This window comes from Monodon monoceros, unplaced genomic scaffold, assembly GCF_005190385.1.
Source record: "Monodon monoceros isolate NGI ecotype Baffin Bay Population unplaced genomic scaffold, NGI_Narwhal_1 Super_Scaffold_9, whole genome shotgun sequence".
NCBI lineage: Eukaryota > Metazoa > Chordata > Mammalia > Artiodactyla > Monodontidae > Monodon > Monodon monoceros.
The window spans coordinates 45,278,120-45,304,780 of record NW_021703786.1 but is presented as its reverse complement, the minus strand read 5'-3'; the positions used below and the strand labels follow the sequence as shown (position 1 = coordinate 45,304,780).

The 26,661-nt window shown below is 53.4% G+C and overlaps 1 protein-coding gene across 8 annotated transcripts in view; it reads right to left on the bottom strand.

The window, feature by feature from the left end:
- PIK3R5 (phosphoinositide-3-kinase regulatory subunit 5) overlaps positions 1-26,661 on the bottom strand; it is a 72,823-nt gene that overhangs the window by 1,874 nt on the left and 44,288 nt on the right. For 3 of the 8 annotated variants that reach the window (XR_003791811.1, XR_003791809.1, XR_003791812.1), the window contains 15 exons: positions 24,879-24,979; positions 22,403-22,471; positions 21,462-21,600; positions 10,517-10,586; positions 7,601-7,775; positions 6,854-7,007; positions 6,121-6,204; positions 5,149-5,842; positions 4,868-5,030; positions 4,407-4,532; positions 3,758-3,886; positions 3,507-3,600; positions 3,159-3,235; positions 773-866; positions 9-660 (listed from right to left, as the gene is read on the bottom strand). Coding sequence is in view for 3 of the 8 variants with exons in the window: in XM_029210629.1 (XP_029066462.1) it covers positions 9-121; positions 578-660; positions 773-866; positions 3,159-3,235; positions 3,507-3,600; positions 3,758-3,886; positions 4,407-4,532; positions 4,868-5,030; positions 5,149-5,842; positions 6,121-6,204; positions 6,854-7,007; positions 7,601-7,775; positions 10,517-10,586; positions 21,462-21,600; positions 22,403-22,471; positions 24,879-24,979 (2,365 nt within the window). In the remaining 5 variants the exon portion in view is untranslated. Of the gene's footprint in view, positions 1-8; positions 661-772; positions 867-2,578; positions 3,236-3,506; positions 3,601-3,757; positions 3,887-4,406; positions 4,533-4,867; positions 5,031-5,148; positions 5,843-6,120; positions 6,205-6,853; positions 7,008-7,600; positions 7,776-10,516; positions 10,587-21,461; positions 21,601-22,402; positions 22,472-24,878; positions 24,980-26,661 lie in introns of those variants that run through there. The other 5 variants (XM_029210629.1, XM_029210628.1, XM_029210630.1 and 2 more) reach the window with 4 other exon arrangements.

The following is a 26,661-nucleotide window of genomic DNA, read 5'->3' as shown; positions in this document are numbered from 1 at the left end:
TTTCCTACCTGACCACACTCTGCAGGATCTTCCTCTCGTCCTGGTCCAGGCACACGGCAAAGGGGCAGCCGTTAGAGCCGATAATCTGCACCTTGTCCACTTTGATCTGCGACATGCTAATCTAGAAGGAAGGCCCGGGTCACCCGGGAGCCCTGGCCCCAGAGCTGCCAGCCCTCGACAGCTTCCTCCCTTGGAACCGCCCGACTGGGTCCAGGGGGTGGGGCAGGAGCTCGGCTGCCAGCTCTCCAGGCGCGATGGGCGTGCAGGGGACTGGTCCCTCCATCGGGCCCTGCTTCCTCCCCAGCCTCTGCCCTTTCTTGAGTCTGGAAGGAGCAAGTGTCCTGGGAGGAGAAACCCCACTGTCCTCACCGTGACAGCCCGGGTTCCCTGACACAGAGGCCACTCCGCCTTGGACTCGGGGCTGCCCTGGAGGCCACCACGGAGCCCCACAGGTGTGCACCCTCCCACCCACAGGCCCCAGCACAGCCCTTGGACACCCCCCCATACACACGCACACACACGCACACGCCCAGTAAGTCTCCCGAGGGGATGACAGAGAGGAGAGGAAAGCTCTTACCTGGTTGAAGCCCTTCTTGGATTTAGGGTTCTGCCTTTTCACCACTTCTGTCAGGTTTAGCGTCAGGGCCTCCGTGCTGGAGTCTGAAGGGCAAGGGTGGCTCAGGCCAGGCTCAGGAACCCACCCCCCCTCCCCCTCCTCTCCTCCACCTTCCTGTCCCCCTCCCCTCCCCTCCCCCTCCCCCTGCCCCCTCACCCAGGTCCTCCTGCTGCCGGCAGGCCTTGCTGAGGTTGACGGAGGTGCAGACCTTCTCCATGTTACTCCAGCGACTACGTCCACTGATGGCCCCCTGGGGAGGCAGCAAAGCCAGACCCTCTCAGCGGCATGCCCCCCCGTGCCTACTGCCTTCTCTTTGAAGAAGCGGCTCCAGACCGGCCAGCGACAGGGCGCCGCCTGCAGCCAGCACACCCAGGAAGCTCGCTCTCATTCACCCGAGCCTGCCAGCTTCTTCACCAAGAGCCCCTTGACCCCTATATAGACCTCACTGGCTCCAGGGAGGAGCATCAGGTCACTGGCTTGGTCCACAGGTCAGCCTGGTGACTGGGTTGTAGGGTGCGAGTGCTGAGAACGTCTCAAGGGGTGGTCTGAGGATCTTCTGAACCCCGAGTGAGGGAGAGACAGGCTCACGGGCCGGGGGTCCCAGGCAGAGCTGGGCCGGAGCCCCCTCTTTGGGTCTTTGTCTGAATGTCTCTCTCATCAGGGACCTCCACGTTGCCAAACCCACAAGCACTCTCAAGTCCTCGGCTTGCCTGACCTTACAGGAGAATGCCATCCCGTCCACTCCTCCCCTCTCCTGGGCGTCCGTGGCGGCACGCTCCTGGCTTCCCCACCACCAGCCTGGCTGGGGCCTCTGTTTTGCGCGATCACCCTCCTCTGTCCCCATCACAGGACGCAGGTGTCAGGAGCTTCTCCTGGGGCCTCCGCTCTGTTATTCCTACTTTCTCCTTGAGGGAGCCTCACCCATGGCCCTTTCTCCATGACCACCTACACACCCATCTCCACATTTCACCTCTGAGCTCAGGCCCACCCTCCCACTGCCTGTTCTGGTCTCTCCTTCCCTCTCGAACCCACTATGCCCCACACCCACTCCCCCACTGGAGCTGGGCTTCTTCTGAGAAAATGGTCCTGTCAGTCGCAGAAGGCTGAAATCCAGGAGTTGGAGCCTCTCCTTTTCTGATCCATCCCTAAGCCCTGCTGCTCGTGTGATTCACATATAACCCCCATTCCTTTCCTCCCTAGTGCAGGCTGCCCATGTTTCTCGCCTGGACAACCACGGGAGCCTCTGACTTGGCTTTCCCACACCCGCTGGGGTCCACTCTGATATTCCCCACAGAGCCACCACAGGGGGCTTCCAAACCTCAAATCTGATCCTGCCACACCCCAAACTGAAAGCCCTTCACAGGATACCCATTGCTCTTAGGACGAGGACAAAACTCCTCTCATTGAACCAAGGCCCTTGGCATTCCAGCCCTGCCCATTTCTTTAGCTTCACCTCATCATCCTTTCCCCCCACACTGTCTCTGCTCCAGCCCCTCTGGTCCTCCTACAGTGCCCTTTGATGTTCATGTTCTCTCTCACCACAGGGCCTTTGCACATGCTATTATCTCTACCTGGAGGGCACGTCTCTCTTCTTTTCCTACTTAACTCCTGGTTTTCTTTCCAACATTGACTCGATGGCCCTTCTTAAGGAACCTTGTCTAACTTTCCTCACTGGGTTGAACAATCCCCTAAGGGTTCTCACAGAACCCTTTACCTCTCCTTCATCTGTTCGTCACAGTTGTAATTATACATGTTGTGGCATCATCTAACCCCTCCAGACTGTAAGAGCTTTGCTCCCTCTCGTGAACGCTCCTGTACCATGAACAACACCCGGAACACAGCACCCAGCGAGTGTCAGTGCCCCTGCCCACCTCCTCGGCCACTACATGGAAAGAATCCTACTGTCTCTATCCCACCAGCCCTTTTGTTGCCTTGTCATCACTTGCCACTCTTTAATATTACCTTGGGCACTTTTTGTTTCCTTGTTTATTGTCTGTCTCCCTCCTCGAGAGAAGTTAAGAGGGAGGGCCTGGCCCCGCACAGAACCTGACATGAGTAGGTGCTCAATAAATATCTTTCAAATTGCTGAGGGAGGGAGGGAGGCAGGGAAGAAGGTAGGAGGCTGCCCGTCCGGGAGGTAGGCCTGTCGTGGCCCAGAGCCGGGGTGTGCTCATGGGCTACCCCCCAGCTCCCCTCACACCAAACCTACTCCCAGACCCCCACCAAGCACAGCAGTCCCTGCCCTAGTCCCTCACTCTGCCCCATTCTCACCCCCAGCCCTGAGGCCAGGCCCCAGCGCTTCACAGAAGGGCTGAGCACGTTCAGCAGCGGGGAGAACCCCGGGGCGGGGGCAGCTTTGGAGGCAGAGCGGGAGAGGAAGGTCCACCGCCTCTCCTTCCCCCTTCTCTCAGCATCCAGGAGAGCCTGGGGAGCCTGCCGCGGCCTTCCAGCTTAAAGACCACCCGGGGAACACAGGAGCCTGGCTCTGGGGAGGCGGCATGGGGAGCAGACCCCAGAGGGGAGGGGCCAGCATCAGTCTCACCTTGCTGTAAATAATCTGTAGTGTTAGAGGGATGGCTTCCCGGTCACCATCGATGCCCAGTCGCTTGCTGCCAGGACCTGTGCCACACACAGACAGACCCTCTGCTCCTTCTAATTCCAGTGACCTTCACAGACCCTGTGCTCTGCCTCCCTGCCCGCTTCTCGTCCCTCCTGCCCCACTGCCCTGGGACCCCTCCTCCCCAGGGCCCCAGATCCCGGCCCACCTCCCTCTAGCTCTACCTCCAGGGGCCCCACCTCCTAGCGCCCTCTCGCCCGGCCACCCCAGGGTCCCCCTCTCCGGCGTGTCGCCCCCCAGCTCCGCCTCCACTGGGGCTCAGGCAGTGCCCACCCGAAGCCTTGATGGCGCGTGTGGCAGCAGAGTGACCCAGCTCCAGGGAGTGGATGAAGATCTCTGTCGTCTTCTCCCCGGTGATGAAGGTCAGCTGGAGAGGGCAGAAGCGTGGGCGTCAGCGTGGACCTCCAGGAGGGGCCCCCAGCACAGGCTCCTCCAGCACAGGGCTGCTGGCTGCCCGGGTGTGGGAGCAGCCCTGCAGCTAGTCTGGGGGAAGAGGTGGGGCCAGGCGGCAGGGCAGGCCTTACCTCGGTCTGATAGACCTGCAGCAGCACCGGCCGGGCAGCGAAGCGGCAGTAATAGAGCAGCATGTCCGCCAGGATGGGCAGCTGGGCAGGAGAGCCCTCCAGGGGCCGGGACTCAGCCTTCAGAGACTGCTGTGGGTTGGGAGGGCCGAGCCCGAGCCCGAGGGACAGGTGGACAGAGAGGGAGAGAGAAAGGGAGGATGAGAGGAAGAGAGACAGACATGCAGACACACAGAGGAGAGATCCCGAGGCAGACAGGGCCAGGGAGGGGCGCGGTGAGATGGGAGCAGGAAACAGAATGGTCAAGGGAGGACCCACAGCCTGGCCTCCGCCCCTCCCTCACTGGCCCATGGGCCTCCAGGGAGGCCCCGGCCAAGCTAGACAAAGCTGGGAGTTGAGGAAGGGAGCTGAAGCCTAAGGCAACTGGACCCTCTAGGGCCCCTCCCTCTCGGTGTGGTGACCCCTCCCTGGGCCCCCGAGCCCTGGGTTCAGCTCAGCCCTGCTTCCACCCACCCTCCTTGCTCGGTCCCAAGTGAGCCCTGGTCCTCCAGTGGGGCCGCCAAGCTGGATCCCCCAAACTAGGACCTTCAAAGCGAGGCTGGGTGACCACAGACAGGGCCCTCCACCTGCACCCAGGAAAGGGGCCGCTTACCTGGCACAGGACTTCAGGGGGCAGGTGCATGAGGCCCAGCACGTTGCGCTCATACCAGGGGTCAAGCATGCCGAGGTAGTGGGAGATGTCATTGGTGCTTTCCTCCCAGGGGGCTGCACCCAGCTCCTGGGGCGGGGGCGAGAGTCATTCCCAGCCACCCGGACGCCTGCCACCCTAGCTTCGGGGCCCTGGGTGGCACCTGCAGCCCCACCCTGAGCTTCTCTGCGCCCTTGGAGAGGTCTGACAACTCTCAGTCCATGTCACACAGCAAAACGTGCCCCCGCCCACCGTCGGGCCAAGTGCAGGGCAGGGACCACGCCCGGGACGGAGGCCCAGGCAGGAGGCGGCGGCCCCTAAACACAGGGCAGCTGGTGACTTCCGACCAGCCCCCTTCCGGTGACTGGGGCCTGCTTACATCTCCTTGCTTTGCCGCCCTGCTGGGCCCAGGGCCGGGGACCTACCGCAGGGCCGGGGTGCCTCGGGGAGTCTGTGGGGAGCGGCGGCGTCTGGCTCCGAGGGGCTGGGCTGGCGCTGGCGCTGGGCCCGCAGCTCCGCTTCATGGGCACGTAGAAGAACTGAAGCTTGAAGAACCGTGTGAGGAGCGGACGGTTGCTCTCCAGCCGCCTGCCGAGAGGAAGATGGTGAGAAGGGAGGCCCTTGGTCCCTCCGGGAGCCCAGATGCCGCCAGCAGCACGCCGCCCCTGCTGCCCAGGGCAGACCAATGCCCCGTTTCGGCTCTCACCGCAGCTTGCTGTACGCCCGGGCCACCTTCCCCGAGATCCGATCGGAGCCGAAGACCACAACTCGCAGCGTGGAGGCCCCGGGGTCCTCGTCCCCGTTCAGGAAGGGGCAGCGGCGCTGGTGACGGGAGGCGGGGGCCAGGGCCCAGCCGGGCAGCTGGGAGCCGAGCTTGTGCTGGGGCAGGGAGCGGGAACGCTGGGCCCGGGACGGGGGCTGCGCCGGGCCAGCCAGGGGGCTGCAGGGGCTGCAGAGGCTGCCGGCCCGCCGCAGGGGCAGGGTGCCGTCCGGGCCGCCCTCCGGGGTCCGGGAGTCCCTGCGCAGCACCAGCTGGCTGGTGCTCTTGAAAAGTTTATAGATCCTGTTGAACTGCCCGGGCCTGCGGTGGGCCCGGCGCTCCTGGCTGCCAGGCCTCTTGGGCCACTCGAACGAGCTGTCCTGGCTGTCTTCCACGTAGCCGCTGTCCACGCCATCAGAGAGGCCCGAGACAAAGGAGCTCAGCAGCTGGTGGGAGAGGCTGGGTCCCGAGGTCTGGGATGAGGCAAGGGACAGGGTGGAGTCGTGCAAGGCTGCCGAGCTGGTGGAGAGCAGCGAGTCCCTCTCGGCATCATGCCCCTCGGTTTCCACGTCCTCCTCGTCCCCCAGGATTCCTGGTTGGAGCAGCTCCTGTTCCTTGAGCAGGATCTCCTGCAGGATGTCTGCAGGGAAGCAAGGCGAGATGCCGTCTGGGTGTCCAAGCCCTTGGAACCCCTCTTGCACACCCTTGGGCAGGGTGACAGGCTGAGACAGAATGAACTTGGGGAGCAGAGGTTAGAAGGAGGGCAGAGGGCAGCCCAGTGCCCTGCCCCCTGCTCTGCTCAGAGCCTGCTCAGGTGGGAGGGCTGGCAGGGGGCTGGGGTGAGGGGCAGCTGCAGAGGAAGAGAGCCCGGGCAGTTTGGGGGGGTGGGCACCACGAGGGCCCCAGCGGGCTGCTTACCGAAGCTGTCCTGGCTCCAGCTGTAGGTGTAGCACCTGGCGACAGGGATGGGGATGGTACGGAGCTTGCCAGGTTGTGCAGTGTCTGCAGGAACGAGGGAGGGAGGGGCAGGAGGTGAGGGCTGGGTAGAGGCCTTGAGATGGGCCAGCCCAGAACCCCCGTCTTGGAGGAGAGGCCAGAGTTGGGAGAGGACCGGTACAGGACACGCAGCCGGGTGGGCCGAGGCTGAGTTGGAAGCTGGGATGCCTGGCCCGCAGCCAGAGGGCTTCTCTCAAGCCCACCAGGTAGATGCCGTGCCCTTTTGTGAGCTGCACGAATGTGGCCCAGTCTCAGCCTCTGCGCCTCTGGTTCGAAAAGGAGAACCACGGCACCATCTCATCAGGCATCCCTTCTTCTATAATAGACGTTTCCCAGACCCACTGGGGCAAGGTGGGCCATGTGACTAAGGTGGCTCAAAGGGGTACGCTGTCTTCATTGTGAAAACGAAGCCCCTTGCCCTTGATCAGCACTCTTTTCCTCCTCCCCCAGGCTGCCCCAGTGGCGATCTTAGCAGCCCAACCCTAACCCTGCAGACGGGAACTGCACCCTCGGGGATGCTGGAGCCAGGAGATGTCAGAGAGCCTGGGTCCCTGAATGATTATGTGAAACAGAAGCACCAGGCCGACCGGGGCTGCTCACCTGGGGGGCTACCAGGGCCACAGGGGGAAATGGGCCTCACCCCCCAGAGCCTCACCTAAGGCACCAAGGAAGCCGGCTTTCTCCCCCACCGCCTGCAGCTTGGTCCTGAGCCACTGCCGGGCCTCAGCTGCATCCCCGATGCCAGATGCCAGTTCCTGTGCTTCGGCCGTCTCGGTGAAGATGTCCTCGAGCTCTGCCAGGGTCTTGGACTGAAACCCAGGGGGAGGCAGGCTTGCTCCCGAACCACAGCTCGGCCGCCCGACTTCTCGAGCTCCCGGTGACCAGTCCGTCCCCAGCCTCGTCGCCTGCCACCACCCACGGCTGAGCAGGGAGCCAGGCCTCCCACTCAGTCCCTATTCTCCAGAAGTGGTCAGAAAGAAAGGCCCAGAGCCAGAGCCCTGCAGAGTTGGGAGGGACTTCAGAGCTCACCGCTGTGGCCCAGAGAGGGGAGGGCGCTGCCCAGGGCCACACAGCTGACCTGTCACAGAGTTCGGACTAGACCCCAGGGCTTCCAGCTTCAGTCTAAAGCTCAGTCCCGTACCACCCAGCCCACGCTGGATTCGGAGGCTCTGTGTCCAGCCCCACTGTCTAGGGTGCCACCCACCTGGGTTAGGACCCGGCACAATAGAAACCTCTCAATCAATGAGGCCAGCCCTCCAGCGACTTCCCCGCCATGTCACTCGGGGCGAGGGAGGCCAATGGACCCGGGCCGCGGAGAGGGACCAGAGAGAGGACCCTGCCTTTGCAGAGAGGTGCTCTGCCGGGAGGGGGCGGTGCTGAGCCCAGGGTCCCAGACACATACCTGCAGCTGGCGGTGCAGACCTGGGAGGTCGCAGTGGGCCCCAAAGGTGGCCTGGAAGGCGTGCAGGAGCAGGGTGGTGTAGGCGCTGTGCGGGGAGTGCCCAGGCGTGCTCAGCTTGTCGGCCACGGTGAGGAACTCGGCCTGCACCTCCACCGGGTTCAGCAACAGTACGGTGCTGGGGGACACAGAGGACCGGCCATGGGTACTGGGCGCGGGGGCGGGGAAGGGCAGCCACAGAGCCCACGTGGGCCCGGAGGCCAGGAGAGAGGCTGAGGGCTCAGGGGTCCCAGTTCCAAGGGGAAAGCTTATGATCTACTTTTGAGTACTTTTCAGCTGGGGTCTTCAAAGACCTTTTAAAAATTGAACTCGGGACTTCCCTGGCGGTCCAGTGGTTAAGACTTCTCCTCCCAGTGCAGGGGGTGAGGGTTCGATCCCTGGTCAGGGAGCTAAGATCCCACATGCCTTGAGGCCAAAACCCGTCCCCCCCCAAAAAAACCCCACAGAAGTATTACTGTAACAAATTCAATAGAGACTTTAAACATGGTCACATCAAAAAAATCTTAAAAAACGGAACCCAATTTTCACAAATAAATTCTACCTTAATTTTTACATAAAACATTTTTCCTACAGGATATTTGAACAGATGCAAGATGACGCAGAAAAGGATTGTATTTTAGGTGAGCTGACTGGAAGTCAGGCGGTCATTTTGGGAGGGGACAGCGGGACAGCCACATGCCGTCGTGTGGTGTGGCCTGAAATTTCAGCCCGAGCCCTGCTCCTCAAGCCAAGGGTCGGGGTGTGGGGTGGCATCTGCCAGGAGGAAGGAGAGCGAAGTCAGGGCTGCATCTGATTCCTCTGCTTACAGGGGATGCCCTTTCTAACTTGCCAAAGCCCTCATGCAGGCCAGCATCGGGCTGGGGGAGGGAGTGTGCATCCAGCCACGCCCCACCCCCGCCTCCTCTTCCCCTGGACCCTGGGCTCCCTTTTGATCCCAGTGTTTAAATGTCTTCATCATGGACAATTTCAAACATACACAAATGTTAAGAGAATCGTGAACCCCGAGGATCCATCACTCAGTTAACAGTTAACATACGTCTGTTCGCATTTCACCCCGGCCAACCCCCGATCACTGCATTTTCTCGAAGGTATTCCAGCCATCGCGGTATTATACCTGTAAAGGCTTTTAGTATGAACTGCTCACACTTGCTCTCGTTCTCTCACAAATCTGTGCTGTGTTTAAACCCAGTGCCAAGAAGCACCAGGCAGGCGGCCTTCCTGCCAGTGTCTGTGGACAGAGGTCCCAGAGCCGGCCCTGTGGCCAGGGCTCAAGAATGGGACCAGGCTCTGTCAGAGTTCCCAGGGTTTAGGGAGGATCTCATTTTGATTTCTCTATTTGTAAGAAAAAGGGATCGGGCTCAAGTAAACGGTCCCTCACTGAGCCCTCCTCCTTCACCGACTGCTGGATCATCCCCTCATGGACATGCACTGAGCTCCACTGTATACAGGACCAGGCCAGCCACACCCGGGCCCTCACCACTCGCACCTCCTCTGCACGCCTGTTCCCAACCTACAGAAAACCAAAGTGAGACCGACTCTCTGCTCGTAGCTCTTTCTACGAACCTGTCCGTGCCTCAGTTTCCTGATCCAAAAAATACCTTTCTCGAAGGGTTAACAAAAGGCCTGTATGATGGAGTGATGCCTGCAACAGTGCCCGGGGCTCAGGAAGTACCTAGAAGGGCGTTGGCGATAATCCACCGTTCACCTGCCTCAGCCCTCTGGCAGGGTCCTGCTTACTTACTAAGCCAACATTTACAAGACATTTTTAATGCCCTTTCTGTCTCTCTCAAAATCTACCACTAGCTTTTCTGTTTGTTTTTACGGAGAAGGAACTCAACTAACGTTTGCTCAGTGAATGTGCTGTGAAACCCTCAGACTGAGGATGGGCGGGGGGGGTGACTAGAACTTCTGAGCTGGTGGAGGCTGGGGTCTTCAGGCACCCACGTGCTTGGAGGCTTGCCGGAGGGTCCTTGGAATGGAGGCTTCCTCTCTAATGCTTTTCCAACAGGCGGGGACCCAAGAGTGGGTAACAAAATCACTTCAGGGATTCACAACCAGAACAGCCTTTTAAGTGAAATGGACTAGAAGAGATCAGAGCTCATCCTTGGGAGAAGGTGACTTTCATTTCCTAAAACTTGTCTCAGCTCTGTGTGTGTGGTGTGTGTGTGTGTGTGTGTGTGTGTGTGTGTGTGTGTGTGTATGTACACCAGGCTTTCATATAAAATGCATTTTTTATTGTAGGTCCCAGTCAAAAAAGTTTGGAAAAACGCTCTTTTACTAACAGGCAGAAAGACATTATGGAAAGAGCCTCGGCTTTTGAGGAAGTCTAAGGCTCAAATCCTGACTCAGACACTTACTATCTGAGTGTCCTTGGGGAAGTTACTTGGCCTCTCTGACCTTCAGTTTCCTCATCTGAAAATTGGGGGTAAAGTAAGGTAATGTATGTTCGCTCAGCACCTGGCACAATCAAGGCAGGTGTTTTTTTTGTTTTGTTTTGTTTTGTTTTGTTTTGTGGTACGCGGGCCTCTCACTGTTGCAGCCTCTCCCGTGGCGGAGCACAGGCTCCAGACGCGCAGGCTCAGCGGCCATGGCTCACGGGCCCAGCCGCTCCACGGCATGTGGGATCTTCCCGGACCGGGGCGCGAACCCGTGTCCCCTGCATCGGCAGGCGGACTCTCAACCACTGCGCCACCAGGGAAGACCAAGGCAGGTGGTTTTAAACTTTTCTTTCTTTTTTTTTTTTTTTAAAGTCTCAGACCCAATTAGGAATCTGATGAAAGACCCTTAGCCCTGAAAAAAGAGGCTGTGCACAAAACATGACCCCACCCCCCAAACTCCTCCCTCCCCAAGAGCACTCACACAGTGGAGCTGCGATGACTCCTAGTGGACAGGCCCTGCTCGGCCCTCACCAGTCGCTGGTAGGAGATTCCTGTGGCCAAAAGAACAAACACAAAAGAACAGCTCACGGACTTACCTGTTCCTTCAGCAGCCATGGCCCTGCGCCTCGCAGGAGCCTGGCACTGGAGAATCTGGCTGGGAGTTCCCAGATGAGGGTCAGGACAAGGGGCAGATTAGGCCCATTGCCACCAGGGTCTTTAACTGTCTGATTCCCAGGCCCCACCCGCCCTGCAAAGCTTCACTCTTCAGAGACTGCGGGGCAGGGCACCCTGGGAGGAGACCGAGGCCCCTGAAGCGGCCAGGTCTCCTGCTGTCCAGCTGGTCCTGGTTCCGTCCCCGCAGACCCTGTCCCGGGTGACCTCCTGCAGTGGGTGTGCCAGGCACCTCTCAGCTCAGCCTCAGCTCCGGCCAGCCCCCAGCCTCCCCCTCGGCCTCCCGGCCCCGCTTCCCACATGCTCTCGAGGGGCCCTCAGGGACCCGTGGTCCTGCCTGGCGCTGTCCCTCTCTAGGGCTGAGCCTCTGCACCAAAGACCCCCTCCCTGCCTTCCTCTCTGGCCTCATCCACCTCTCTGTCACCTCTGATTCAAACGTGCTGAGAAGAAACTAGCCAGAGTTTTCCCTTTTTCCCTGCAACTTGACTCAATTCTGTAGCTGGAAAAGTACGTATTCAGTTCTGCGTCAGCTACGGTGAGGCTGTTACACAATGGCTTGCGCTCCTCACTGATGAGGCTGGGATTCAGGAGGGCAGGCAGCCTCCTTGTTAGAGCCTGGACATCGTCACAGGGGCCCTGCCGGGTGTGGACCGGGGTGTGAGCTGGGAGCAGAAAGGCTGCCCCTCGGAGGAGTGAAAGCCAAGACTGGGGTTAGAGACGGCTGTGAACAGAAGGGCCGTGTCTTTTGTTTAGTAAATGGCCGAACATTTCCAATTTATAGTATTCCAACTTAGGGCCTAATTGCTTTGCTTTGGGGGCCTTTCACCTGGTGTGTCTTCCATGTACTTGTCACATGTTTAGATGTTAAGGTTACGTCTATTTTGACAGGAAAGTCCCTGAAACAGGGATTACTATGAGGACTCAGGACGCCATCTGGTGGCCGCTCACAGACACGAGAGAGAAAAGTCCCCTCGTGGCCCCTTCAACGCCCAACAAAGTGCTGCAGGAGTGTCCCCCGCCCCCCAGGCCTCCCTGCCCCCCCCAATCTCCCCGGCCCCCAAAACACACAGAGAGCAAAGTCTTCTCTCGACCCGTCACACTTTTCTTTTACCAGCTAATGGTTTTAACGGGTAACGCACGCCCTGCTGACCCGCTGCCGGCCCCGCCCCATTTCTGACCCTTGTAAACGCAGACCTGGCCGGGGCCACACCCCCGGGGGTACTGTTGACCACTTTCTCCTTGAAACCTGCTCTTCTCTTTAGTCTCCATGACGAGGAACATCCTCTAACATCCTCTGTCTCTCCACCTGCGTATCTTAGGGTGCTTTAATGGTCTCGTTTGGGGATTATGGCATCATTAGCGCTGGGAGCTGCTGTTTGCTTGATTTTGTGGTATTAGTGGGGGACCCAGAGGGCGTTGTTTCCAGAGCTGGTGGGCCGGTGCCTAACAGCCCGGATTCCAGCAGCATCAGCTGAAACTCTCTACCCCTCTCCCAGAGACACCCATCAAAGTCCCCCCTCCTTGGCTTCTTTTTTTTTTTTTTTTGCGGTACGCGGGCCTCTCACTGTCGCGGCCTCTCCCGTTGCGGAGCACAGGCTCCGGACGCGCAGGCCCACCGGCCATGGCTCACGGGCCCAGCCGCTCCACGGCATGCGGGATCCTCCCGGACCGGGGCACGAACCCGCGTCCCCTGCATCGGCAGGTGGACCCTCAACCACTGCGCCACCAGGGAAGCCCCCCTTGGCTTCTCTTGATAACGGACCTCCACTTATTGGGGAGCCTCAGGGCACTGGGCGCCTCTCCCCCTTTGACCTTCACTCCTCCTGCCCTGGGCATCTCGGCAGACGGGAACACTTTTCTGGGACTGGCTTTCTTAGACCAAGGCTGGCCCAAGGGCTGAACCAAAAACCCACCTAGGCAGTTCCGTGTCAGGTCCTAATACGTAGGAAATGGAAAGGGTCCCCTCATGCGGGCGAGGGATGGGTCCTGGCAGTTGGGAGCCGATGGTGGGCAGCCACGGTGAAGTTCAAACGCCTTGCCCAGGCACGTGAGCCCCTCTGTACCTGAGCTTTGTTTACCCTCCTGAGCTTCCCCTCTTTTTAATTTTTAAAATTGTTTTATCTATTTTATTTTTGATGGAAGTACAGTTGATTTACAATGTTCTGTTAGTTTCAGTTGTACACAACGTTGTGTTGTGTACAGCGAAGTGATTCAATTATATATGTATATATATACCTAGTCTTTTTCAGATTCTTCTCCATTACAGGTTATTACAAGATATTGACTATGGTTCCCTGTGCTACGCAGTAGGTCCTTGTTATTTAACTATTTTATATATAGTAGTGTGTATCCGTTAATCCCAAACCCCTAACTTATCCCTCCCCCCGTCCCTTTTTTAAAGTGGTGACTAGAAATGGCCATTCTGCACAGGACAGCTGACTAGGAAGACAGAGGATGCGTGACAATCACCCTGGTGCCACAGAGTAGGAACTGGTACCACATTAACGACACTCTTACAGAACGTCCACGCTGAGGGCATGACACGGTGCCTGGGCATCCGTGCGGCGGGCCACAAGAACGTGGTCCGGGTTTGCTGGCTGTCTTCCCCTGAGAAGGTGAGCGCCACGATTCCACAGAGTCCTCAGGGCTAGCACGAGACAGGAGAGGCCCCGCCTTAGCTGCATGTCAGTCCCAGCAGGAGACGATGCTGTGTTCCTCTCCCGACCCACATCGGACCCTGACATAAACCCGCCCAACAGCTGGCTTCCTCTTATGCTTTCCTCCCTTCTGGGGTCCCCTGGTCAGCAGTTTCCTGACCTTCATCTCTGCGACGGGCCGGGGTTCTAGAGAGTCTGTGCGAATCGGGGACTCAGGCCATGAGGCCTCAGCAGGCCCTGGGCAGGAAGGTGAGGCACGGCCTCAGGTGTGAATAAATCCAGGGTGGGGAGGATGTGGAAGGTGGGAAGGGGTGTGGCCTGAGCCAGGTCAGGAAGGTGAGAGGAGAACACAGGGGAAGGAAACCACTGGGCAGAACTACATGCACGCAGGGGGGGATTTGGTTCTTGGCATAAATAGGCCAATGTAAAAAAAAAAAAAAAAAAATGCTGCAGTGACCCCCCGGAACAGCCCGTGGGATGGACAAGGCCTCACTCAGCCTGGCACAGTCTCCAGGCCTGGGGGTGGGGGAGGCGAGGCCTGCCGCCCCAGCCCTCTCAGCACCCTGCTTATAGTCACCCAGCAGGACCAGTCCAGGTCTTCCAGCCCCTCTTACTAGTAAGTCACACGTGGTAGACTTCTGGGCATCTACCCAACACCCACCCCCTTCTTCACCAACGGGACACGGGGCAATGTGCCCGGCTGATAACTCACATTTCTCTCTTGCAGAAGGAGTTGGGTGGTGCCTCTGGAAGACCCCTCTTTGCAACCCCCCCTCACTTCTTCCTTTCTGTTAACTGGAATGGGGGCATGACGGCCAGAGCTCCAGCAGCCATCTTAGACCATGAAGTGACTTGAGGACGATGTTTCCTGCTAAGGATGGTGGAGCAGAAAGATGGGAGGAGGCCGGTCCAGAATGTTCGTGGGACCACTGTGTCAACCCTGGACTGCCTTCTTCCAGATTTTTTTTAATGTAAGAGAAAAACAAACCCTTATGAGTTTAAGCCACTGTTAGTGTGGGCTGTTATAGGCAGCTGGCTAAGTCCTAACCAACCACAGCCTGTGATTTCTGGAAGAGGTGCCCTCCACTCTTTTCCTCAAACCTCCCCGTGATATTGCGATACGATAAGAAACATATATGTGGTCTTCACCCCAGTTCCTCAGACAGAGCTCCTAAAGCTTGTTTTCCTGAGGAAAGTGAGTGATGACGAGTGAGAGGAGTGTCTTTTGTTATTCACCACGAGCCCCCTTAAACCAGACCTGAGTTTATGCCAATGAGGTAGCACTTGGTGGGCCCCGAGGTAGCTTCTAGATGGGGGCTGGTTGCCTGAAGGAGCCAACCACATGATTGCCTTCCCCTCCTCCCTCCAGGAGGAGCTGGAGGCTGAGTTAACCAGCAATGGCCAAGAGTTAATTGATCATGCCTCCATAATAGAACCTCCATAAAAACCTCAAGCTATGGGGTTGGGAGGGCTTCTGGGTAGGTGAGTGCATCCATGTGCCATGAGGGTCATGCACCCCAACACCACAGGGACAGAAGCCTCTACACTCGTGACCCTTCCGGACCTCGCCCTATGTACTTCTTCATCTGGCTATCCATCTTTATCTTTTATCATATCCTTTATAACAAATCAGTCAGTGGAAGTAAAGTGCTTTCCTGAGCTCTGTGAGCCATTCTAGCAAATTAAAGAACCTGAGGAGGAGGTCATGGGAATCCCCAATTTATAGCTGGACAGTCAGAAGTAAGGGACTTGGCATCTGAAATGGGGGTGGTCTGTGGCACTGAGCCCTCAGCCTGTACGGTCTGCCAGACTCCAGGTAGTTTGGGTCGGAACTGAACTGAATTGCTGGATACCCAGCTGGGGCCTGGAGAGCTGGAGAACCGTTTGGTGGGTGGGGGAACCCCACGCATCTGGTGTCAGAGTGTTCGTTCTGTAACGACGGCACAGAGGCCCACCTACAGCCCATGACGTTTGACGTTCTTTCAAGGGGTGTAAACCTTTCATTCCATAATCACAGATAAAAGGTATAAAATGCAAATTCTTTGATCGATCATGTCCCAGAGAAACATACTGCCACTGAAGAACATTCAGAATTCACCTGCCACCAGCTAAGAGACAAAACTGACTAATCCAGGTTTGTTCCTGCTTTGAAAGGAGGTCAAAGGGTGGGCACCTGCTCAGTGAAAAGGAGAAAGGGCAGGAGAAGTTGCCCAAGCGGGGAGAGTGCTCACCAGCTGGGACCGCCCAGGGCCTTTCATCACACACAGTCCCCTGCCTATGCCTCTTGGTAGAAACACAGCTTCATGCGAACATGAGAATGTGGTGTTTGGAGTCAAAGACTATGGTTTCTGGAATCAAATGGACATGAGTTCAAGTGGTAGAACTCTTGTTAGCTATGTGACCACGGGCCAGCTAAATTGTCTGGCCTTCGGTTTCATCGCCTGAAAGATGGGAATAATAGTAATTCCCCAGCGGGATGCTCTGAGGATAGATGACACTGACCCTTAGCGGTGCTGAATGCGCTGTCGGCCCTCAGTGAAGGCAACCCACGCCGTCACTGCCATCAACACCGTCATCCTCTTCCTCAGCATCCCCATCACACCCTCCTCCTCGGCGTCGACACCACCGTCACCGACAATTGCAGCCCTATTTCTTTAACTTGAAATGTAGTCGGTTTACAATGTGGTGTTAGTTTCAGGTGTACAGCAAAGTGATTTGGATTCTTTTCCATTACAGGTGATTACAAGATACTGAATACAGTTCCACGTGCTACACAGTAGATCCTTGTTGTTTATTTTATAGATAGTAGTTTGTATCTGCTAACTCCAAACTCCTAATTTATCCCTCCCCACCCCCCTCCCCTTTGGGAACCATAAGTTTGTTTTCTATGTCTGTGGGTCCGTTTCTGTTTTGTAAATAAGTTCATTTGTATCATTTTTTTAGATTCCACATAGAAGCGAGATCCTGTGATATTGGTGTTTGTCTGACTCACTTAGTATGATAATCTCTAGGTGCACTCATGTTGCTGCAAATGGCATTATTTCATTCTTTTTTATAGCTGAGTAATATTCCAGTGTGTGTGTGTGTGTGTGTGTGTGTGTGTGTGTGTATCACATCTTCTTTAGCCATTCATCTGTTGATGGACACTTGGGTTGCTTCCGTGTCTCGGCTACTGTAAATAGAGCTACTATGAACGCAGTCCTACTTTTGCCAAGGAGGCTCAGAGAACTTATGTAACCTGTCCAAGGTCATCAGCTAGTAAGTGACAAAGCACAGGTCTTTGTTATCCGAAAGCCCATGTTCCTTCTCTCGCATTTGACTTTATAGCTAAAGCAAGAGCCATCAAACTTTTCTGGGTCTCGGTTGTCTCACGCACAAAATGGGAGTAATGTTGCTTTTCCCTCTTACTCCACAGGGCTGTGGTCTGGGTGAGATACAATCATGGAGGTTTGGGTGCTTTGAAAACTGCAGAGAGACTCACACATATGATGCTCACTGTCTCCCCTCAGGATGACAGACTTCTCTGCAGACAAGTGTTAGGACCTGCACAGCTGTGTGGGCATAGAGTAAATACTCAACAAACATATGGGCTGAACCCAAGAGGGGTGTGGTGGGCAGGACCCAGAAGCACTGACGTGAGGTTTCCTGCCACCCCCAGATGGAGGCAGTAGGCGACCCTACTTGGGGTGGAGTCAGGAAGAAGGGGGAGGCCCTCAGGCTTGATAACCTGCCCGCTTCCTCTGCCACCCAGCCACATCAAAGTGGGATAAACTGTTTCCCTCATCTCCATGGCAACTGACTCCCCAAGGCTCCATGGGTGGAGGGCCCAGCTCCCCAGGTCCCTTGTCATCTTCTCCCTGTGACCTTGCCAAAATCCATCTATTAAGCGAATACCACCCCAAATCCTACTGTCCCCAGCAATGGGAAATCAATATAGGCCAGCATTCATTCTCACAAACTGCTGAGAGGGAGACATTCATATACTCCCATTTTTACAGATGAGGAAACTGAGGTTCCTATGATGTTAAATGTCTTGCCAAAGGCCCCACAGCCCCAGGATTTGAAATGGCGATGGGCTAGTGCAAAGTACTGGTAACCACCAAGTGATTCAGCCTCAGCCTCTCCCCAAGAGCTCGTCGCGGAGCCTCCATTCCCGCCCCTCTCCCTTTCTCCTGTTGCCTCTCTCAGCTGGGGTTACTGGAGATGGAGCTACTCAGCAACAAGGCAAAACTGTTACCACGTGCCTTTACAAAAATCACACCAAAGCACTTCCTAACTAGCCCACTTAAGGGTTATGTAAAAGGAGCTAATTTGGTTTAATTTACTACTTGCTATTCACGAGGGCTCAGGTTCTGTGAAGTTAGAGGTTCACTTGTGGATGTGAGATGAGTAATTTTTGCTCACTATAAAGGATAACTTCAAAGGATTTTTTTCCCCCTGTATGATGTTTTATTCCCCCATATGATGTTAACTAATTTTGTATTTAATTCTGCCATCTTTTTGTGACTTACATGAGAAATTTATTTCAGTTTCTCATACCCTCCTTTAAACCAGCCCTCCCACCTTGCTGGTCCCCTCAGTAACGAACTGAATGCGTTTTGACACAGGCTCGCTATACACTTGTACGAGTGCTAGGTTTTTTTTAAACTGTTTGAAAATGACTCTCTGACACAAGAAAGAGCTAATGGCTTCCTATTTCGGTTCTGCTTTCCCTGGAAGAGGAGGCGTTCCTGGCATGAACAGCCTGGCCTGAGTGTCCCCCTCCAGGCATTTGCTTCGGTCCTCAGCATACCTGAGGCCTCACATGGTCCCAGGGGCAAGGTCCAGGGGAAGACCCTCAGCAGTGAACGACTAGGGTGCCAGGAGTCCTCCCTGCTCTGAGTCCAAGGACCCTCACTCCATTTCCATCTCCAGTTGCTGCTCTGCCTGGCTCATGTCCCCCAAGCCTAGAACCCCACGTCCCCGAGTCCGGGCCTCCCCACAGCCCGCATCCGCCCCTTGGCCCCACATCTGCTCTCTGGGGGCTGCTCGGAGCTGAGTTCCTGCTCAGCTGCCCACAAAAACATCTCAAGGCATAGCGTGCATCCAGCTGAGGGGAGACAGCTGGTTCCACTTGAAACTGGGAAGCGGTCCCCCGGCACGCAGGTGACAGACAGCCCTCCCCCAGGACAACCTCTCCTTTACCCATTTCAAAGTAAACTCATTTAGATCTTTGGTAGAGACTGAAGGTCCTGCCAAGGCATTTGCATTTTAAATCCTTTCTGTCTCATTATAGAAAGGAAGAAAATCTTTGCGTTCTTGTTAAAGGAATTCTGGTCACAAGCAAGAAGCCCAGAAGTGATCTAGATCTGTTTGTTTTGGGGGGTGGGTAGCGGGGAGCAAGGGAATGAAAGAGATTAAATTGGTTTGTTCATTTAGGGTGCCTTGGAAAGCTAGGTTGCCTGACTTGTCTATTCACCATGTGCCTCGGCACCTTTCCTAGTCCAGCCCCTTCTCCTGAAGGCCTTCCTGATTTCTTAATTCTTCCACCCAAGTCTCTACCAGGAGGTAAGGTCCATGTAATGGGTAGACTTTGGCTACCCTAGCCTGTGCCTGTTCGGCTCTTAGAGCCTGTAACAACGGACAGCGGACTGGCTGGGGGAAGACAGATCAGCTGATCGGTTGGGGAAGGAGGTCATAAGCCTCTCCAAAGGAATTTTCATATAACGCTTCAGTCCTGTGCTTTCCAGGGTCCCTGACTTATTAGGGAATAAGATTTGGTACTTCTGTCCTGTGTGTATTTAATGTACCTGATGAGACTTAGACGCTCCCAATACTAAACAGGGTCTGGTGCATATACGGATTTAAAAGAAAAAAAAAAAAACACACGGGATTATAACATACTTAGTATGGGGCGGAGGGGCTGCCTTTTTTTTTTTTTTTTGTGGTACGCGGGCCTCCCACCGCTGTGGCCTCTCCCGTTGCGGAGCACAGGCTCCGGACGCGCAGGCTCAGCGGCCATGGCTCACGGGCCCAGCCGCTCCGCGGCACGTGGGATCCTCCCGGACCGGGGCACGAACCCGTGTCCCCTGCATCGGCAGGCGGACTCTCAACCACTGCGCCATCAGGGAAACCCCGGTCCTGCCTTTTTACTCAACACGTTGCTCAACATCTTTTCATCTCAGTAACCTTATTTCTATGATCTCATATTTAATAAGTGAGGCGGATTCCACCAAATGACTTTGCTACGATATATTCAACTATGTACAATATTTAAGTTTTTTGGATTGGTTATTAAAAAGAATGCAGCAATGAACATCCTTGTAGCTAGGCTCATGTAACCTATTTTTCTTCCATTACTTTTATGGGTTTTTTTTTTTTAATTTTATGGTCTTGATTTCCACACTTAAACATTTAATCCATCTGAAATTTATTTTTATGTTTGCAATAGAACTCAATTTTTTTTTGAGATAGAATTTTAAACCCCTCCTTTTTTTGGTCTGTCAATTATCTTGATACCATTTATAAAATGACCAATTGTTTACATCACTGATTGAGGATGCTGCTTTGCATATAGTACATTTTTATACATTTAATCTGTTCCTTGCTATTTAGTTCCATTAATTTTCTATTCTTATACCAACAGTGTACTATTTTAATAACTATAGCCTTACAGGACTTTTAAAGACCTAGTAGAGAACCATCCCATTCTTACTCTTCCTTAAGCATACATAAGTACATAATAAATCCTACTGTAGAGCATTTATTCTGTCCAACAGACTTTATTTTGTTAAATTAAAAAAAATATTATTGGTATTTTTGACTGCACTTACATTTATTTCCATAATACCTGATGTTATTACAATATTGATTCAACCCAGCAGTGTCTCTTAAACTTTTTATCCTTCAGTAAAGTTTGTTTTCTCTATGTAGGTTATTCACATTTCTTTATTTATCTTACATTTTTAGTTGCTATTGTAAATTGTTTTTTTCCACATTATGTTTTCTTACTGGTTGATGCTATTATATAAGAAAGCTCTTAGCTACCTGATTACTAGTCTGACAGTACTTTGGGTTATTCTCTTAGTCTTGACAGATAAGCAATTGTTTGATCTCTATGTAATTAAAATTTTATCTTCCTGCAAGAGGAAATATTCTTTCTTTCCTTTTCATGGGCAAAATACCTACAAGCACGAAGAGGAAGATTATTGACTTAATAATGGAAATGCTGCTAGCGGGTTGTTACCTTATTAAGGACCCTTCCATATATTAATAGTTTCCACATATTAGAGGGGCTTTGAGTATCAGGAATGGATGTTAATTTTTTTTCTTTTTTTTTTTTTCTACCTTAAATATTTTTATTTGGAATGGATGGAAGTTGAATTTTATCAAACATTTCAGAGGCATCTACTGGGATGTTTGTGTGACTTTATTCCTTTGAGCTACTGATGCGATGAATTACTCTACTCCGGGACCACCTCTCAGTAAATCATACTTGTGTTTTTCTGGCTCTACAAGAGTTCTCCTAGACCTCATTTTCACGTCTGCTATAGCACCTGCAACTTCTCAAGAACTACTTTTCAGAATCCACATATGAAAACTCGGACAGTACCTGGCCCTTGCCCACACTTGTCGTGATGCCCATCTACCTGTTCATCCCTGGTACCAGCCACCTTCCCCGGCCAGAACTGAGTCCATTCACACATGCATCCCGCTACGTGTTCCGGGGTAAAGAGAACAAACAAGGGCCTCTTGTCAACATTGTGTGTGGGCTTCTCTGTCTGACCTGGGCAGCCTCAGAGACCCCCTGGTTAACCAGAGCAGAGGCACAGGCCAGGAGGCGGGGTCTCCTTGCCCTGAACCCCTGCTCAGCTACCCCTAAGAGTCCCTCCTTGGGTCACTGCCGGTGTTTGCTGCCGTCGGCCATCTGATGTTGATGCAGACACAGAGCACTAGAGCCATGAAAAGGGACTCCAGGCTTGTGAAGCAGGCCACGGGCAGAGACGAGCTGCACGATATGAAGTGAGGGGGGTCACAGCCAAAGCCCAGTTTCAGAAAAGCCGGAAACCTCCTGACCGCATGGTCCCTGCCCCACGTGCGTGCCACCTCAACACTTACCTGGGGCCTTCAGTTCAGCATCGATGAAGGTGAGCAGCTCCTGGCAGATGCTACAGTAAGGAACGGGCCAGGTCAGGAATCGGTGGTAGGTTTGGGCTGCCTTCAGAAGGAGATCTGAGTCTGGTGGGAAGTGTGGAGTCTGGGATGGAGAGGGAGCGGCAAGCAAAGAGGTCCGGGTCAGAGGAAGCTCGCTGATATTCCAGGGCAGACCCTGCTCCTTTCTGGAATGTTCCACAAAGGGCACACTCTTCCTGGCAGCAGTGTGTCCCAGGACGAGGGCAGGCAGAATTGAAAGTTACCCACAGGAAGTGAGTTACAGATGGGCGAGATGGTGCCCAAGGATATCTCTACTACAGGGGCCTTGTTTTCACCAAACATCACAATTTACCAAATACACAAGAGGGCCTCTCTGAAAAGCTGTCACCTTGGAGGTCATCCTAAATGGTGCCACTGCTGCCACTCCTTTCGAGGAATGGTCTTCAATGTCTAAACCGCCTTTACTTAAATATCCTCACGAGAGGCCAGTGTTTATTCTTTGAAGTGGACCGACTCAGTGTACTTGGAGTCATTTGATGCCACCGGTCTGGTGAACAGGGGGTGACGGCACTGGGGGAAACTGACCACTGCGGTACAAAAGGAGGTGGACATCACGTGTCTTTAACAGAATCTCTCCTGTGGTTTGTGAAAGGGCTGTGACCGTATCCCCTCCATGGGTGCCCAGATATTCCAGGCACGATGGCATCCACGTGGACTTACTGGAGGCCTCTCAAATGGCTAATCTGAAGCCATCAGAGGAGTGACACCCACCTGAAGTGTCACTGGTGGACAGTTCCTCTCTCTGTGTGTTTATCCTCTGAGCTGTGAGGGCTCTGCCCCCTCCATGGAGGCTGTTCTCCCTCTCCTCCCCAACCTCCCCCAGCCTGGCCCAGCCGGGAACTTACACAGAGGACAGTGGAGTAGAAGAGCAGAGCCAGGGGGGCGAGGAGGTCATAGGTGCCCTTCTCTTGGACCTGTGAGGGGGACAGGAGGGGGACAGGCTCATCACAGGTGCACAACCAAGCACTGCTCTCTTCTCTATTTCTTTCCTTTCTTTTTCTTTTTTTTTTTAAGTGAAAAGTAATGTAATCACAAGACAAACATTTAGAAAATAGAAGTAAAAAAAAAAAAACCCCACGATATCCCCCTTCCAAACTCAGCCACAACTAATATTTCAGTGTACTTCTCCTTACACCATTTTTCTCTGTGTATTTTCCTCTGCAAAGTTGTATATTTTTACTCTTCATGTCTTTTACGTACAATATTATAAATGGATTTCTGTTTTGCAACATCATCTCTAAGACCATATTTCCCCCCCTCCTAGTTATACATTTATCTATTATTTGTATTGTAAATATGTTTTCCAGTTTGTTGTTGGTCTTTGAATTTTCCGGATTTTTTTTATGTACATAAATTACAAGTGTTAGCTTTTTCCTTTATGGATTTTCACTTCTGCATGCAAGGTTCATGTAAATATTCATATATGTTTTTTGTTCTTTTCTTGGAAGCTTCATTTTCTTAAATTTAAACTTTAATCCACCTAGAGTTCTGTATAATATGAATTTGGAATTTCACTCCATATTTTTGGAAACGTTTAATCAATTTTCCCTAAACCATTTAATAAATTTTAATGATGCAATTTTTTTTGGCGGCTCTGCAGGCTTGCAGGATCTTAGTTCCCCAACCAGGGACAGAACCCGGGCCCCAGCAGTGAAAGTGCTGAGTCCTAACCACTAGACCACCAGGGAATTCCCCGCAATTTTTTAATATATTAAATTTTGTTTCTACCCTTGGATACTATCCATCATTTTTATTACCTATATAATACTCCTTCTGGTAGATCTCCATAATTTATTAGCTTTAGACACTTGAGATTATTTTCTTGCATTTTAAGTACCTGTGCAGTGAAAATCTTTGTGTACACTCCTTTTTCTATAATTTGGATTATTTACCTTGGATAGAGCTCAAGAAGTGGAATGAGTGGATACAAGACTGTAAACATATTTACGATCTTCGAAATGTATCGCCAAATTGCTTTCCAAAAGAATTTTGCCATTTATAATACTGTGTATGTATGAAAGTGCCATTTCACTACACCCTTCCCTGCATTGGTTATTATAATGTTTTTGCGAATTTGCTAGGCAAAAGCTGTGTCATTATGGTTTTCATTTACATTTATTTTACTATAACTGAAGCAACATTTTCCATATTGTTTAAAAGTTCTATTTATTCTTTTGTGAATCATCTCTTTGATAAAGCTCACCCACCACACCACAAACAAGCACGTATAGACACAAGTTAGAATTCTTTGGTCAAAATACTAGTGGTCTCCCAACCCATTCTGGAATTCATGGGTGTTGAAGAAGCAGAGAAAGCCCCACCACCTCTGCTGTGCCTGGTGACGGCAGCAGGATCAAATAGAATTCTCCTTCATGGTCCTGAATAGACCATGTGTCCAGTACACTTGCTGCTTGGCCCCTTCTATAAAACCCTCCCCTGTTGCTATACAGTAGTTGTTCCTTTATATTTGGGTTTATAAGGTAAGCACTTCAGAGGTGCTTTAGCTCTTCTGAGTTGGTCTCCTTGTGATCAGCGTATAAAAGCACCAGGTAAATGGTGGCGCCAGAATTGAAACCTTGGGTGTCTTGATAAACCAAGACTTTTTTCTTAGAGGTAAAGGGACAGCTGAGAAAGACATGTGTTTTCCAACTCAGTCATGTATTTAAAAATAAAGATAAAACATCTTTAGGGACTCGTGCCTGTTCTGGAACCCCAGCCCAAATCAGGTTTGTTTTCTTGTCGTTGTTTTTTTTTAATTTTTTTGGCCACGCGGCATGTGGGAGCTTAGTTCCCCGACCAGGGAGCGAACCCATGCCCCCGGCAGTGGAAGTGCAGAGTCCTGACCACGGGATGGCCTGGGAAGTCCCCCAGGTCAGCTTCAAACACGCTCTTCTTCTGAGTCATAAAAGCCTGTTTACTGAACTGTTACAGGAGGTCTCAGTTTACCTCTCCTATCAGTTTTCTCTTTTGCATCTTTGTTTGCTCTTTGCATCTGCGTCTTTTGGGGGAAAGGAATTCGGGAGCGCGTCCTCCCTCCCTTGTAGTCGACACCTTGACTTACAAGCAATGTCTGTCTTAAGAAGCAGCTTAAACTGGGGACCCTGGCTCACCCAGCACATGTTCATAGCAAAAGGACCACGCCCCTTCCTAAGGCCTTCAATCCACAAACACCACCGAAGCAGAGAACTCAGGCTGCCAGTGCCTCCATCAAGCCCCCCTGGTGGTCCAGGCACCCCAGAAATGACATTCTGTGGGGACCTATTTCTCGACTCTATGAGGCTGATCCCAGCGCTGCCCTTCAAACCCAGGCTGAGCCCTCACCTCGCGGGTTTTCTGCAGGATCTGCTCCAGGAGGATAAGGAAGTGGCCTGGATCCCTGCTGACCAGCTCCTGCAGGCTCCAGCAGTTGAGACACAGCCCAGCTGCAAAGGGAGGGAGAGGCCAGGGGTCAGTTGTGGGTTGGAGGGAAGTGGCAATTCCTGGGGCTGCACTGGGGCATTCCCTTCTGAAGTAAGAGTCTCAGGAAATTCTGGATCAACACACTCGACCCTATTAGGCCCCATCAAGATAATGATAAGTTTCTTCTTCCTGCATAGACAGGAGGCTCAAGAGACACAGAGAGGGGCTGGGATCTCCCTTAGAAGCCAAGGACTGGCCACGACTCTGCTCCCTGTGCCTCTGGAGAGCACCAGCTTTCCCACATCCTCCGAGATGCAGGGAAGGGGCACAGAAGCAGAGATCGCCACCCCAGGACACAAGGCTGAGTCTGCAACAGCCATGGGACCTCCCGGAACTGCTGGGCAGTGGAGCCCGGGAAAGGGAAGCGCCACTCATTTCTATTTTGAAAGCTATGAGAGGTACTTTGTCACTCTGTAACTTCCCCAGACTTTCTTATTTTGTCAGTCTCTGCTTCCCTGCAGCCAGTATGGGTAAACTCCCCCCAAATTAAAGGGGCAGTCACAGAGGTCTGCGGTCTGTGTGTGTGTGTGTGTGTGTGTGTGTGTGTGTGATGGGGAATGAGAACAGTGGGGGTGGAAGTGGCCCCCTCACGTGCACGAGCTCCTTCTGAAGTGCTGCAGGCCCCAAGCAATGTGTTCATATGGTCATGGGTTTTAGTAAAATTTGCTATAGTCAGATATTTTTGTATTCTTTGACTTGATGGCCCCTCAATTCTAGAAGCTTAGTCTCCTTAAAACCTGGGTAGGAGGCCAGAAGGAAGAAAACTGCCATTTAGTGACCACCTACTATGTACCTCTAAGGTGCCAGGCCTTTCACACATCACTTCCATTGAATCTCCCATCTCCCCCTCGGGAAGGTGGTTCCTGCTGTTATTATTCTCATTTTACAGGCAAGGCAGTGAGTCCTGAGAGGCTAAGGGACCTGCACAAGTTCCTACAGCCAGTGAGAGACAGTTTTAAGTCAGATCCGCTTAATTCCAGAGGCCAAGGAAAGCCTCCGAGGGGAGGTGACATTTGAGTTGAGACCTGAATGAGAAGGAGCCAGCTCTGCGTCGTTCTGAGGGAAGAATTCCAGGCAGCAAGTGCAAAGGTCCTGAGGTAGGAAGGAACCAGTTGTGTTCAAGGAGCATGGGTATCTATCTCGTGGGGTAGTTAGGGAGGCAAGTGAGGCGCGGAAAATCTTTATGAGCATAAGGAGTTATTAAGTTAATCTCTAGCCTTGGCGATCACTGCCCCAGCCTGCAGATACCCCTGTTTCTCAGTCCTGGGGATCATGGAACATGGAGGCCTCCTATCCCCTGAAGTTCTGCTGAGATTCTCCATTGTTCTATGGGGAAGAGGAGGATGGGGCTGTGGAGAAAACGAGAAACCAGGAAACAGGAGAATTCTGGGGAGAACCGTCTAGAAATACCCAGCTGCTCTTTTGAAATCAGCAGTGTGGCATGTTTAAGCTGGTCCAGTACCTTCCTCAGGGAGCTAAGCTTGTAGCACACGAGGAGGACGAGGAAGGCTGCCTGGGGGAAAGGAGAAACTTCCACCCACCGAGGGCCACTCTCCATCACCTGCTGTGCTGAGCACCTGCCCAAGTGAGGTCCGCGGAGTCACACACACAGGGCTGGAGCCGGAACCTGCCAGTTCCGTGCCTG